Source organism: Peromyscus maniculatus, chromosome 23 (genome assembly GCF_049852395.1).
Source record: "Peromyscus maniculatus bairdii isolate BWxNUB_F1_BW_parent chromosome 23, HU_Pman_BW_mat_3.1, whole genome shotgun sequence".
NCBI lineage: Eukaryota > Metazoa > Chordata > Mammalia > Rodentia > Cricetidae > Peromyscus > Peromyscus maniculatus.
This window is the reverse complement of record NC_134874.1, coordinates 41,917,673-41,930,960: the sequence shown is the minus strand read 5'-3', so window position 1 is coordinate 41,930,960 and position 13,288 is coordinate 41,917,673. Positions and strand designations below refer to the sequence as shown.

Genomic DNA, 13,288 nt, shown 5'->3' with positions numbered 1-13,288 from the left:
CTGACAGCTATCTGTAACTCCAGTCCCAGGGGATCTGGCGCCCTCTTCTGGCATCCTTGGGTACTGCACACATGTGTTAACAGGCATACATGCAGGCAAACACACACACATATAAAAATGCTTACAGGTAAGAGTATTGGGGATGTTTAAATTAAAGTCTAACACCCGCTTAAAACAGAGGGGAAGTTAAGCAAGATTAATAGGTGTCAGAGAGTTTGTGTGTGAGGGAAGGTTGTGTTCACCTGTCGCTGAACCTGGAGGCTCACTGGCAATCAACAAGTCCCAGTGACCCTCCTGTCCCCATCCTTCACAGTAGTGGGGTCTCACACACACACACACACACACACACACACACACACATTCAGTCATACCTGGATTTTTACATGGGTTCTGGGGATTCAAACATAGGTTCTCATGGTTGTACAGCCTGGGTTCTTACCTACTGAGCCATTTCCCCAGTATGTATGTATGTATGTATGTATGTATGCATGTATGTATGTATGTATTGACATAGGGTCTTACAATGTAGTTCAGGCTGGCCTGAAACTTGAGATTCTCTCTGCCTAAGCCTTTGGAGCACAGGGCAGCGGCTCCTCCATCCAGGAGTGCCTATGTGGCACTAAAGTGTGGGAACAGCCTGGGTGCCCCCCTCCCACTATCCCCTCTTGTGTTCTGCTGGAGGGGGGTCTGGGGTGTAGGGAGTTGTGTGGACAGGGGCAGTGGGAGGTGGTACAGATTCTATGAGCACTGGAAGGCAGAGCTGAGAGGCTGTCGTGTAAAGGGAATTGAGGGTCAAAGGAGACCCCTGAGCTGGGGCTGAACAGTTGGAGGGCATAGAAAATAGTTACCATGGGAAGGAGGGAGCAGGGTGATACATGTGGGAAGTCGAACACCTGGCCTCACAGACAAGGTCACATCCACATCTGGATCCTCCTCCCATCACTAGAAGGCTTGGACTGACGACTCCACCCGGAGGCACCTGTCCTGTCTCCTGCCTTGCCTGGGTATACATGTGTCCCTAGTGAGAGTCCTAACCAAGCTCACATTTCCCTTCTCTAGACAGTTCTGAAGGGCTGCTGTGAGTTTTACACTTGAAAAAACCCAAAGGGAAGCTGAGTACTACACACCTTGATATTCCAGAACTATCCACTCATTCAGCCTCTTTTATCTCCGTAAGTGTTGCGTGGCCTTTCCTGGGGAGATGAGAACAGGCCCATACAGATCAAAGAAAACATTCCACCCAGGTCTAGCTCAGTGAAGCAATGAGTTTATTGGGGTTCCCTACAAGCACATGGCCCAAATGGGTGACATTCAGAAAAGTTGCATCCTTGGAGTTCCCTGTAAGACTAGCCCAGGTTTACCCTGTGGGAGCAAATGTTACTGTTTGTGTTACTCTGGTGAGGGGCCTTGTGAAGCCTGTAAGTTTGAGGAGCTTCCTGAAACTTGTGAGTTTGTTTACTTCCCAAGTTTCCTGGCAGTCTCCAGGAGGGAATGATTCCATCCCTGGGAATGGGTTTACCCATCAGGAAGCAGACTCATTGGACAAAACAGCATTTGTCTCCATGATGCTCTGGCAGATGTAGCCAAAGACCACTGTGCCATGCACTTCATCTCGAATCCCTGTGCTTGCATCTGCCACGGGTGTCCTACCCCCATTCTCACACCCAGGCAGCATGGCATCCATATGATACCCTTTCATGGCCCCATGCAAACCTGCATAGTCATGATGAATATATGACCAGTGGTGGTTTGAATAGGAATGGCCCCTATAGGCTCATATAATGCTTGGTTATTAGAGAGTGGGGATACTTGACAGGGATTAGGGGGTGTGGCCTTGTTGGAGGAAGTGCGTTACTAGGGGTTGGCTTTGAGGTTTCAAATGCTCAAGCCAGGCCCACTATCCTGAGGTGGAACTCTTGGCTCCTTCTCCAGTACCATGTCTGCCTGCATGCCACCATGTTTCCTGCCATGATGATAATGGGCTAAACCTCTGAACTGCAAACCAATCCCAACTAAATGTTTTCCTGTGTAAGAGTTGTCATGGTCCTGGTGTCTCTTCACAGCAATAAAAACCCTAACTAAGAAATGATCAGAGTTCCTGGTCCATGTGTTTCTGGATCATATGTGAAACCATACTGCCATTTCACCTATCCTTATTTAATCTAAAACAGACACTCACATGTATGCTCATGAGAACCAGGGACAGAAGAGAATCTTTGTCCATTCTGCTAAATGCAGATAACATTGACTGTAAATCTATTTTTTAAGATAGTCTCATGAACTCACAACACAGTCTAAGATGGCCTTGAACTTCTTTTTAATAATTTTTCTTTTTAAAAGAATTTAGTTTTATTTATGTGTATGTGAGTGCATATATGTGCATGAGTATGGTGCCAGAGGTGTCCAAAATCCCTGGATCTGGAGTCACAGGTGGTTGTGAGCCACCTGATGTGGGTGCTGGGAACTGAACTCAGGTCCTCTGAAAGGGAGATAACCACTGAGAAATTTCTCCAGCCCTGTTTTTGTTTTGTTTTGAAGACAAGGTCTCATATATCCCAGGCTGGCTTTAAATGCATTATGTAGTGTGAGGCCTTGGTTTGCATTCCAAGCATTGCATGAAACAGGGATGGGGGTACACGCTTGTGTTCTCAGCATTGTGAAGGTGGAGGCAGGAGGGTCAGGAGTTCAATGTCAGTATCAGCTATTAATATATAGCAAGTTTGAGGCCAGGCTGGGCTATAAGGAACATGGTCTTAGACACAAAACAGAACATCTGGTGGTGGCTGCCTGTCCTTGTCCCTTGAGTACCAAAGACCTAGAGATTGGACAGGCGGAGCCAGGAGCTCACAGTTCCAAGTCCCCAGAACCAGGGCCCTATTGCTCCTGGCTTTAGCAGCCACAGGACTATGCCTCCAGGTGCTCAGGTTGGAGACTTGTTGCTCTGAGATTTAACCACCAGTGACCCTGGCACTTGGCAGCTTCCAGCAGCAGTGAACGGCAGCAGAGGCAGCGGCGTCACAGCTTAGTCACAGCAGCATGAATGTCACAGCTTCCAAACTTGCCTTGGGTGCTCGACAGCAGCCAGGGTTTCAACTCTCAAGGCCTAGGTTGGGACCCTGGGCCCTTGAGTCTTGGCAGATTCTTGGCACTCTCTCAATCACTGTGGTTCTCAGTTTTTAGTCTGTGGTTGTTCTCAGTCTTCCATCCTTGGGCTCTCTGCCCTCTCTACTTCTATTCCCTCTCATTGTCTCTGCTTCCTGGCATTGCTTCCCCTCTGGGACTCTTCAGCTGCCCTTCTGTCTCTGTCATTGAATCATCATCATCATCATCATCATCATCATCATCACCATCATTGCCACCACCACCATCATCATCACCACCATCACCATCATCATCATCACCACCATCATCACCATCATTACCACCATCATCATCATCACCACCATCACCATCATCATCATCACCACCATCATTATCACCACCATTATTATCACCATCATCACCATCATTACCACCACCACCACCACCATCATCATCATCACCATCATCATCATCACCACCATCACCACCATCAGCAGCAGCAGAGCAGTGGTTCTCAACCTTCCTAATGCTACGACCCTTTAATACAGTTCCTCATGCTGTGGTGACCCCCCCAAACCAGAAAATTATATCATTGCTACTTCACAACTGTAACTTTGCTACGGCTCTGAATGATAATATAGATATCCGCCGACATGCAGGATATCTGACATGCAACCCTTTTGGAAGGGTTGTTCAACCCCAAAGGGAGTTAGAGTAAGCTGTTTAACAGCTAGGAGAGCATCTTCTGAAGCCAGAGTTGTGCTTCAGCAAGCGTCTGTGGTTGCTGTGCGGCTTCCTCAGAGCATCTGTCGTGTGCTCAAACCAACTGGATAACCTCAAGGGCCATCCGGCTAACTATTAGCTGATAGTCCTCTATGCAGTCTATCCAGGCACCAGGACAGGTTTGGTAGCAGTCGACTGGACTGTCAGATCACCCCAGACCCAAACATTTTAGGTGACTTCAAGGAAAACGAAACATTAAAAAGGTGTGCCATCGGCTTTGTTCACACCCATGGTGATTTAACAGTGTGCAGCTACTGTCTGTGGGTTCTTGTGGTCTGCCTCGCCCACTCACTCACATGAGAACTGGAGAAGGTGTGAAGACACTGGTTTAGAAGGCGGCAGCGGGCTGACAGTGGCACCTAATTTCTTGCCCACAGTTGTTGCAAGCTTCCAAACAGAGATGTGGGTCACCCATGCTTTTGACTTCCAGGAAGTGGCTTATTGTGCCAGCACACTGGCTTTTAGTGGATTAATAATCAAAGGCTGGAAAAGCCCCAGTATAGTGTGGACATACCTTTAATACTATTTCAGCTTCCTTGTCTTCCATATCGGATGGTTTACATTCTGCTTTGGTACTTTAAGCTGCTTGGCAGCGAGGCTAAAACAGATAGAATGTGGAGGGAGGGGAAGGAAGAGGATTTCAGGAAAAAACAACCCAGTGAAACTGGAAGTGCCCACACATACACTCAAGGACACCTACCAACAGTGATCAGGTCCTTTCTCTTGGCTTTCGGGGCCCCTGCCACATCCCCAGTCTCTTGACGTCATTTTATTTTTTATTTTTAATGAATATGAGTGCTTTGCCTACATATGTGCACCATATGCATGCATGCCTGGTGCCCCTGGGGGCTATCAGAGGGAACTGGATCCCTTGGAACTACAGTTATAGATGGTTGTGAGCCACAACGTGCATGCTGGGAACTGAACCCAGGTCCTTTGCAAGAGAAGCTCTGAACCACTGAGCCATCTCTAAAGCCCCATCACACATTTTCAAAATCTGTTTTATTACGTGTGTGTGTGTGTGTGTGTGTGTGTGTGTGTGTGTGTGTGTGTGTATACATGAGGAGGCCTGGTGTCAACCTCTGGAATGCCGTCCACCTCTCTCATTGGCCTGGAGCTCACCAATGAGGCAGACTGGATGGTTTTCCCTCTGCCTTCTCAGTGCTAAGATCACACAGGGTCTGTTTGCTGTGATAACTGAAGATTTTGAGGACAGTCCTGCTTTAAGACCTGGGTCCTCGCAGTAAAAGGGACAATGAAGTTTGAACTCAGAGCCACAGAGAGACACCCAGGATACACAGTCACTTCAGAGGCCACATGACAGTGGGCACCAGAGAGGCCACAGCCTGAAATGTCCCAAAGCAGACAGAGTGGTCAATTCTGTCCACACGTTGGTTTCAGACTCACAATTTCCAAACTGTGAGAGAACACATTTCTGTTGTTTTAAGCTACCAGGGTTGTGATCCCTTGTCATAGGTGGAACTGACCTTGGGTCACCGAGCAGCCGCTGCTAGAGTCTACTGTGAAACAGCTGTATTCAGGTCATTGCATGGACCTGTACAGTAACTCATAAAAGTGGAAATAGTGAAGATATAGAAATGCAGCCAGAAGATCATCAGGTCCCTCTGGGTGAGTGTGAGCAATTACAAACTGATGGAGAAGTCTTTAGTTTATGTAAAACAGGGGTTCTCAGTCTTCCTAATGCTGCAACCCTTTAATACAGTTCCTCATGTCCTGGTGACCCCCCAACCATAAAATCATTTCGTTGCCACTTCATAACTGTAATTTTGCTACTGTTGGAATCATAATGTAAACAGCTGATATGTGACTCCAAGGGGGTTGTGACCCATTGGTTGAGAACCGCTGATGTAAAGCCACGGCATGGTCTACTAGTTATCTATCCCTGTAACAAACAACTGCCACTTTGCTGGCTTTAGCTAGCAAGACAAGTGCTTATTTCTTTATTGAGCATGTGTATGACATATGTGTATATGTGTGTGTGGTGTATATGTGTGTACATGTGCATGGGTGCAAGTCTGTGTGTGCGCGTGTGTGCATGTGCAAGTGTGCGTGTGCGTGTGTGTGTGTGTGTGTGTGTGTGTGTGTGTGTGTGTGTGTATGCCTATGGAGGCAAAGATCAACGTTGTTCTTTGCATTTTATTGTAAGATGCACATTTACCTGAGCTCACTGATTGGCTAGCCTGTCTGGCCAGTAAACTTCCAGGATTTGCCTGTTTACCCTCCCCCCCATGCTTGGGGTATAGACATATGCCACAGCACTTAGTTTTTTATATGGGTGCCAGGGATCTGAAGCCAGCTCCTCATGCTTGTATGACATGAGCCATCTTTCCAGACCCACATGGAGCCTGCAGGCCAGGGCTCCTCAGCCCTCATGTCTTTCTGCCACATGGAGACAGCCTCCCACAGAAGAGATCAAATGTATGGCAGCTCAGGCATCTTGTAACCTGTGTGGCCTCCATGCTCCTCCCTGGCATATCCTCCTGTGGTCTCACAGCTCCCTGGACTGGGGTAAAAGGCAGGTGTGAGTTTCAGGAGTTAAGGTTCTTTGGCCCCTCTAGAGGCTTGTGGTACCCACAACAGGGACTGTGGGGGTGAGGATGATGGGCCAGGAGGATGAAAAGAAACAGGTGTGGCCAACCTACCCCCTGTGCGCGCAGGCTGAGGTGAGGTGCCATGAAACCCAGTGAGCGCACAGGCCAGAGAAGAGCAGGAAGACGGGCTTCCATGCTGCGGAGCATCTGCGTTTGACCCTAGGCCACCGCCTGGGTTTTGCACCAGCCCGAGTATCCATGCTGTCCTGGAGTAGCCACAGCAGATGCCTCCATGCCTCCTCTTATAGACCTCTTGATCCTCTCACAGGGAGGGAGGCCATACCACTCCCAGAGGGCACCAAGGTTCTGGACCCACTCCAGTCTTTGCTCAGTACCTGGTCCCGCCATTTGCATGGATTCACTCTCTGTTCTCTCCTTCCATCATGTGGGTCCTGGGGATCGGATTTGGGTCATCAGCCTTGGTGACAAACACCTTTACTCACTGAGCCATCTCACTGGATTTGTTTTATTTTTGAGATGGGGGTCTCACTCTAGCCCAGGCTGGCCTGGAACTCCCAGCCATCTTCCTGCCTCAACTTTCCAAGTGCTGGGATTACCTTATAAAAATGTTATAAGGGCCCGTGGCATTGGAGTAGGGGCCATCTGTGTGAAGTCAATCACCCTTTTTTTTTTTTTTTTTTTTGTTTTGTTTTGTTTTGTTTTGTTTTTCGAGACAGGGTTTCTCTGTGTAGCTTTGCGCCTTTCCTGGAGCTCACTTGGTAGCCCAGGCTGGCCTCGAACTCACAGAGATCCGCCTGCCTCTGCCTCCCGAGTGCTGGGATTAAAGGCGTGCGCCACCAACGCCCGGCGTCAATCACCCTTTTTACCTCCATCAAGCTCCTGTCCCCAGTCACACTAGCAGCTGGACATCCACCTGTGGAGGTGGGGTGTGCCTGACATCTTCATTCCTAATGACAGACGTCTGTCCCGGGTGATGGCTGTCCATTCGCAGTTCTCACAGGTCTAGTGACTTGGTCACATCTCTATCTCCGTCACTTCTGTAACCCAGTGACAAAGACTCTCTTTTCAGCCTGGCCTGCCACAGGGTCCCATAGGCCTGTTGGTAGTGGATGACCTTAGATTGGAGTAATGGTGATGAGATGTCCTGGGGCCCCTGTGGCCATGGACAGGGACACCTGCACAAGCCAACACTTGTGGCCTGCCTCCTGGGAGCCTGCACTGGAGTTGGCACACTGGGCAAGGGAAGTTGATCTGTCCTCAGCCAGACTGCCCAACGGTAGTTCTGTTTCCTCCTTGAGGCATGGGGCAAATACCGGGCCTTCTGCTGAGACAGGAAGATGGGAGGCAAGTTTGGGGGCCACTTGATCACTGTTTAGTTCCCTGGTGGTTCAGTGGCCTTAGGCCATCTGCTGGTATACTGTGCAGAATGTTCCCTGAGCCCAGGTGGGGACCTGGGGTCCAGCAGGCCTCAGCATCCCCAAGTGTCGAAGTGCCTGGCACTGAGTTTCCCAGCTCAGGAACCTACCAGCTTAGGATCTGACTTCTCACATCTGAGCCTCAGTTTCCCCCATTAAAGGAGGAAAACAGGGCTGGGGGAGACGACTCAGGCCACGAAGTGCTTCCTGTGCTAGGTGGAGGCTCCGAGTTCTGTCCTCAGAACACACACACACACACACACACACACACACACACACACACACACACACACACGGCATGGAGGTGGACACCTGGAATTCCAGTGCTGGGAGGCAGAGGCAAGAGTATCCCGGGACTCCAGGCCGAGCAGTTAAACCAAATTGGTGAGCTCCAGGTTCAGTGAGAGAATCTGTCCTAGAAAACAAGGCAGAGGGTGGCACAGGAAGATAGGTGACATCAGCCCCTGCCCCCCACCACACACACACCTGAACTGCATATACACACATACACATTACACAATAAGCTGGCCTTGTACTATTGCATCTGAGAACATCAGGGCTTTAACTGTTGGGTTCTAGTGCCACTACTGAGCCTCCCTCTCCCCCCGACACACTAAGGGAGTGGCATGTGAACAGGTCACAAGGTGACAGCTGGGAATGCCTGGAACAGGAGCAGGCCATGTTTTTTTTTTTTTTTTTTGCATTCTTGTGACTCAGGAGTGCATGGGTCCGTAGTGGGTCCTCGCTACTGTCCTCTCCTGGACTCTGCTTCTGGGAGGAGGCCCAGCCCCTGACCAGTACAGCAGCAGCTTACTGGAAGGAGGTAGATCCTTCCAGCAGATGGTGGGGGGTGGGGGAGAGTCTGTGGTAGTTTGAAAGAAAATGGCCCCCAAAGAAAGTGGCACTATTAGAGGTGTGGCTTTGTTGGAGTGGGTGTGGCCTTGTTGGAGGAAGTGTGTCACTGTAGAGGCGGGCTTTGAGGTCTCATATATGTTCAAGCCACACCCAGTGTCTCAGCTCACTTCCTGTTGCCAGCATAACGAGATATAAAACTTCCAGCTCCTTCTCCAGCACCATGTCTGCCTACATGCCGCCATGTCCCACCATGATGATAATGGACTGAACCTCTGAAACTGTAAACCACCCCAATGAAATGTTTCTTCTTTATAACTTTATAAGAGCTACCACAGTCACGGTGTCTCTTCACAGCAGTAGAAACCCTCCCTAAGACAGGCTCTGAGCCCTGAGGCTAGCAGCTCTCACTGGGCCCCTGGGCAAGCCCTTCTATGCTCCTGCTCGGGTATGTGGTGGCCCTACAGAGGGCTGTGTGGATGTCACCCTTGGGGTAGCCTCCTGTGGCTCAGGAGCAGGGCAGGATGTAGCTGAGCTCACATCACCTCCCTTGCGCTGCCCCTTCGAAGCACAAGCCTTGCATAGCCTTCTTATCTACTGGAGGCTGTGCAGGCGGATGCCTTCACAGCCCTAACGTGCTGAAGACCCAGGTCACACAGAAAGCGTAAGAGCAGACCTTGGCCACGTTGTCAGGCTGCCTAGGAGGACAGCTCAACCAAACACCAAGTCCCCACCCCAGAGAGCCTCGGCACACGCTTGCTGTATCTTTATTGCACTGTTACCTCACTGCAAACTACTCCACAAAAATGTCCCAAGGTGAGCCTGCTGCTCTGGGGCCGCGGGCAAGGCCTGCAGTGTCCACCTCCAACCAGAAAGGCCTGGCTACTGTGGGGCAGTGGACAAGTGGATGGCTGGTCGTCTGTATCCAAAAATCCGTTCTTGGGTGCCCAGCTGCCCCCACACAGGCCACGATGTCCAGCCAAGCTTCCCCTCCCTGGGGCTCTGCAGCCTCGGAGGGAAGAGGACCCAGGAAAGGGAAGCAGACAGTGCATTGTAATTGAGAGCTAGAGTGTGGTCACATCACAGAAGGCCCTCCAAGTGGCCCAGCGGTGATCTCTGGTCCGCTGGATGGTTCTCCATGGACAGGAGTGTGAGCCTTTTGTGAAGTACAAAATAGTAAGGAAAGGTCCCTCTGCTGCATGTCCAGAGTGCTTTGTCCGGTCTCTGCTGGACCCAGAGGCCCACACATCCCTATCAGAGCCGTGATGGAGACCTCAGGCTCCCTGCCGCAGGTCACGCTATGGGGATGACCCAGCCCATCCGAATTCACTGAATTCACAGGTGGCTCGGCTCTGCGCTCCTCCTTCCTCACAGGCAGCGCGGGTCACTACCTCTCGGTGGAGGCTCTGTGCTCAGTGGCGAGGTCGTCTTCCACCACACTGCTCAGCCCGTCCTTCTCCACGCAGTCTCGTACGGCCTGCAGAACTATGCGCAGCCGCCGGTCCAGGGCCTCCAGGTGCAGCTGGTAAAGCACCGGTGCCACCTTGTCATGCTGTAGGGACTCGGCCATCAGCAGGCTCAGTTTGTGCTCCTCCTTGGCCAGCAGCTGCAGCCTCAGGTAGGTGGACCTCCGGATCCTGAAGAGAGAGTGGGGTGTCACCACCGGGAAGGAAATAGGGTGGGGGCTCTGGCTGGGTGGCATCTGGAGAGAGAGACAGAGAGACATAGAAAGGCAGGGCATGGAGACACACAGACAGAGACATGAAGACAAGAGACAGAGATATGGAGACACACAGACAGAGACGTGAAGACAAGAGACAGAGACATGGAGACACACAGACAGAGACATGAAGACAAGAGACAGAGACATGGAGACACAGACAGACACATAGAGAGAAACACACAGAGCTCAGAGTCAGAGATGAAGACACAGACAGCGGTGTGGAGGAGGGTAACGGAGACGGAGAGGCATGGACAGAGCCAGAGAGATGAATTAGAGGGAGGTAGACACGGAGTGGACAGGGAGGCCTGGGACCCCAGACTCCACGGGTCTAAGTCATCTGGAAATGGGTCATTCTAGATCGGCGGTTCTCAACCTTCCGAATGCTGTGACCCTTTAACACAGCTCCTCATGTGGTGGTGACCTCCCCACCCCCACCACAAAATTATTTTCGTTGCTACTTCCTAACTGTAATCTTGCTACTGTTACAAATCGCAATGTAAATATCTGATATGCAAGATATCCGATATGCGGCCCCTGTGAAAAAGTAGTTTGACCCCCAGAGGGGTCGTGACCCACTGGTTGAGAATTGCTGTTCCTGTCCAGAGGGCAGGTGACAGGACAGGTACCCCAAATCTTGAGGACAGATCCAAGACTGGGGTAACTGCTCACCTGGGAGACTGTCCCTCCTCAACTGTCCAGTGGCCCTGGCCAGATGTACTCTGTGTCTCCAAGGGACAAAAGTAATTTGCTCTGGGAGCCTATGTCCAGCCACCAGTGTGTGTGTGTGTGTGTGTGTGTGTGTGTGTGTGTGTGTGTGTGTGTGTGAGTGTGTGTGTATGGGGGGTTAGGTTTGTGAGGCCGTGGGAAGTGGGCAGGATGAGTCTGGCAGCCATGGGCAGGACAGAAAGGACCCTTTGTCTGGACTTGCAACCCGCTGAGAATCCCTTATAGGTGGGAGGTGCCCAGGTGAGGTTTAGGGAAGAGCGGTCAGCAGGAGCCTGTGAAGTGAGGTGGGCGTGGTCTGTGGATGCCTGCCCACCGGTGCTACAATGGGAGGGGCAGGCTCCGCCCCCTGCCTCTCAGGTAGTGATTGGCAGGGGCTCATACCTGCAGCACTGATGAAGAGGTGCTAGAATGGAAAGCTCATCGTGTGAATATTTCCCAAACCTGCAGGAAGAAGGTCGAGTGGTCAGCTGGAAAGCCAGAGAGGGTACAGGGCCCCAGCCCTGCAGGGTCCCACCTCTCAGCACCATGGTGCCGCAGTACCATGGCAACCTCGTAAGGACCACTGGGGTCAAGGCTGATCCTGGCCATGTCCAGCATTGGCAGTATTGATTTTTTTTTTTAAATTTAATTTGGGGGTGGTATTATGTCTTATTAAGCAGAGGTTAACGGCCTCTCCCAGGCAGAATCCCAGGCAGACTGCTTGCTGGCCCTTCTAGTCAAGCCACAGGATCTCTGGCCTCAGTTTCCCCAGGGTAACAGGAAGGTATGATAGGAAGTACTCATATGACCACTGCCATAAATCCAGCACCCTGTGGGAGTTTTCCCTGCCGATGCACACCCTGACGTGTCTTAGACCCAGCCTCTCAGGTGATCCCCCTGCCCCAGGGACTGCTTCTCAGGCTAGTCTGGTCCCCCATGGGTGGGGGGTGGGGGATGGCTGGCTTCCCAGGGTCTTCAAGGGCACCGAAGACCCACCCGCGCCCATTGTCCAAGTGTATGATGAAGGTCTCATTCCCGAACTTCTCAAAGGTCTCGTAGTGATGTCGGTCCATGTTCCCTGCGGGGACAAGCACGCATAACTGCTCAGAGGGGCCTCGGCCCTTCCTGAGCTGTGTGGGTCACCAGGTGGTGCCCCCAGGCAAAGGTGTCTAGGCGTTCCTGGCAGCCAGCACGCCCTGTAGGACGTACCCATGAGGAAATCGAAGACAGTCATGTCCATGATGTCCAGGATTCGGTGGCCGCTGTCGTAGGGTGGCGTCTGCTTCACCTCCTCACAGTAATCGGGGTCCACTTCCCACCTGTGGTGGTGGTGGGGGAGGGGACATAATGAGACCAAAACTGAGGGCCTCTCCTCTGAGTGAAGAGGGAGGTCCAGGCCAGATGCTTGGTGCTTCCTGGCTCAGGAGATCATGGGCCAGCAGGTTCTCATTTTGTAAGAAGGATTCACAGGGGGGGTGGAGTCCCTGCAGGGACCCATCTTGGGACAGGCTATGAGGCTGAATTCACAGGAAGGAGGAGGGGTCTGGGAGGTGATGAAGCCATTCTTCCCGCCCTAGCTGGGACCAGGGCTGAAAGCACCTTTGGCTGGTGTCATTGGTTTTTATGGGGATGGGCTGTCTTTTCTAGCACCTGGCAGACAGGGGTGCGGGGGAGGTGGTTGTGTTTTGAGAAATCCCAGTGGCGGGCCAGCACCTCCCCTACCTCTTGGATAGCAACCCTGTGGTGGTGAATAGTATCAATTTGACTGGATTTAGAATCACCATGGAAACACACCTCTGGGCGTGTCAGTGAGGGTGTTTCCAGGGAGTTTTAACTGAAGCAAAGACCCACTCTGGATTTTGTGTGTGGGTGGCACCATTCCCTAGGCTGGGGTCCTAGGCAGAATAAAACAGGGAAAGTGAGCTCAGCATCTCATCTCTCTCTGCTTCCTGACTGTGACCAGCTAGCTACCTTGGGCTTCTGCTGCCATGCATCCCTCGTGATGACGGACTGCACCCTCAAACTGTAAGCCAAAAGCCATCTCTGTCTGCAACACGTAACCGGGACCCACGGCTGCCACTGTCTTACAGCGGCACAAGCACTGTCCTTGCTGTGCCTTTTGACCCTGAGCCATGGGCTACTGACTCTCCCCTCCA

The 13,288-nt window shown here is 51.5% G+C and overlaps 1 protein-coding gene across 1 annotated transcript in view; it reads right to left on the bottom strand.

Annotated features, from left to right (window-relative positions):
• Positions 1-9,455: 9,455 nt before the first annotated feature.
• Positions 9,456-13,288, bottom strand: part of Fam20c (FAM20C golgi associated secretory pathway kinase) — a 54,592-nt gene continuing 50,759 nt past the window's right edge. The window contains exons 7-10 of the mRNA XM_006996092.4: positions 12,342-12,451; positions 12,129-12,210; positions 11,535-11,594; positions 9,456-10,341 (exon numbers count right to left, since the gene is read on the bottom strand). Coding sequence (XP_006996154.1) covers positions 10,092-10,341; positions 11,535-11,594; positions 12,129-12,210; positions 12,342-12,451 — 502 coding nt within the window. The 3' untranslated portion in view covers positions 9,456-10,091. The remainder of the gene's footprint in view (positions 10,342-11,534; positions 11,595-12,128; positions 12,211-12,341; positions 12,452-13,288) is intronic.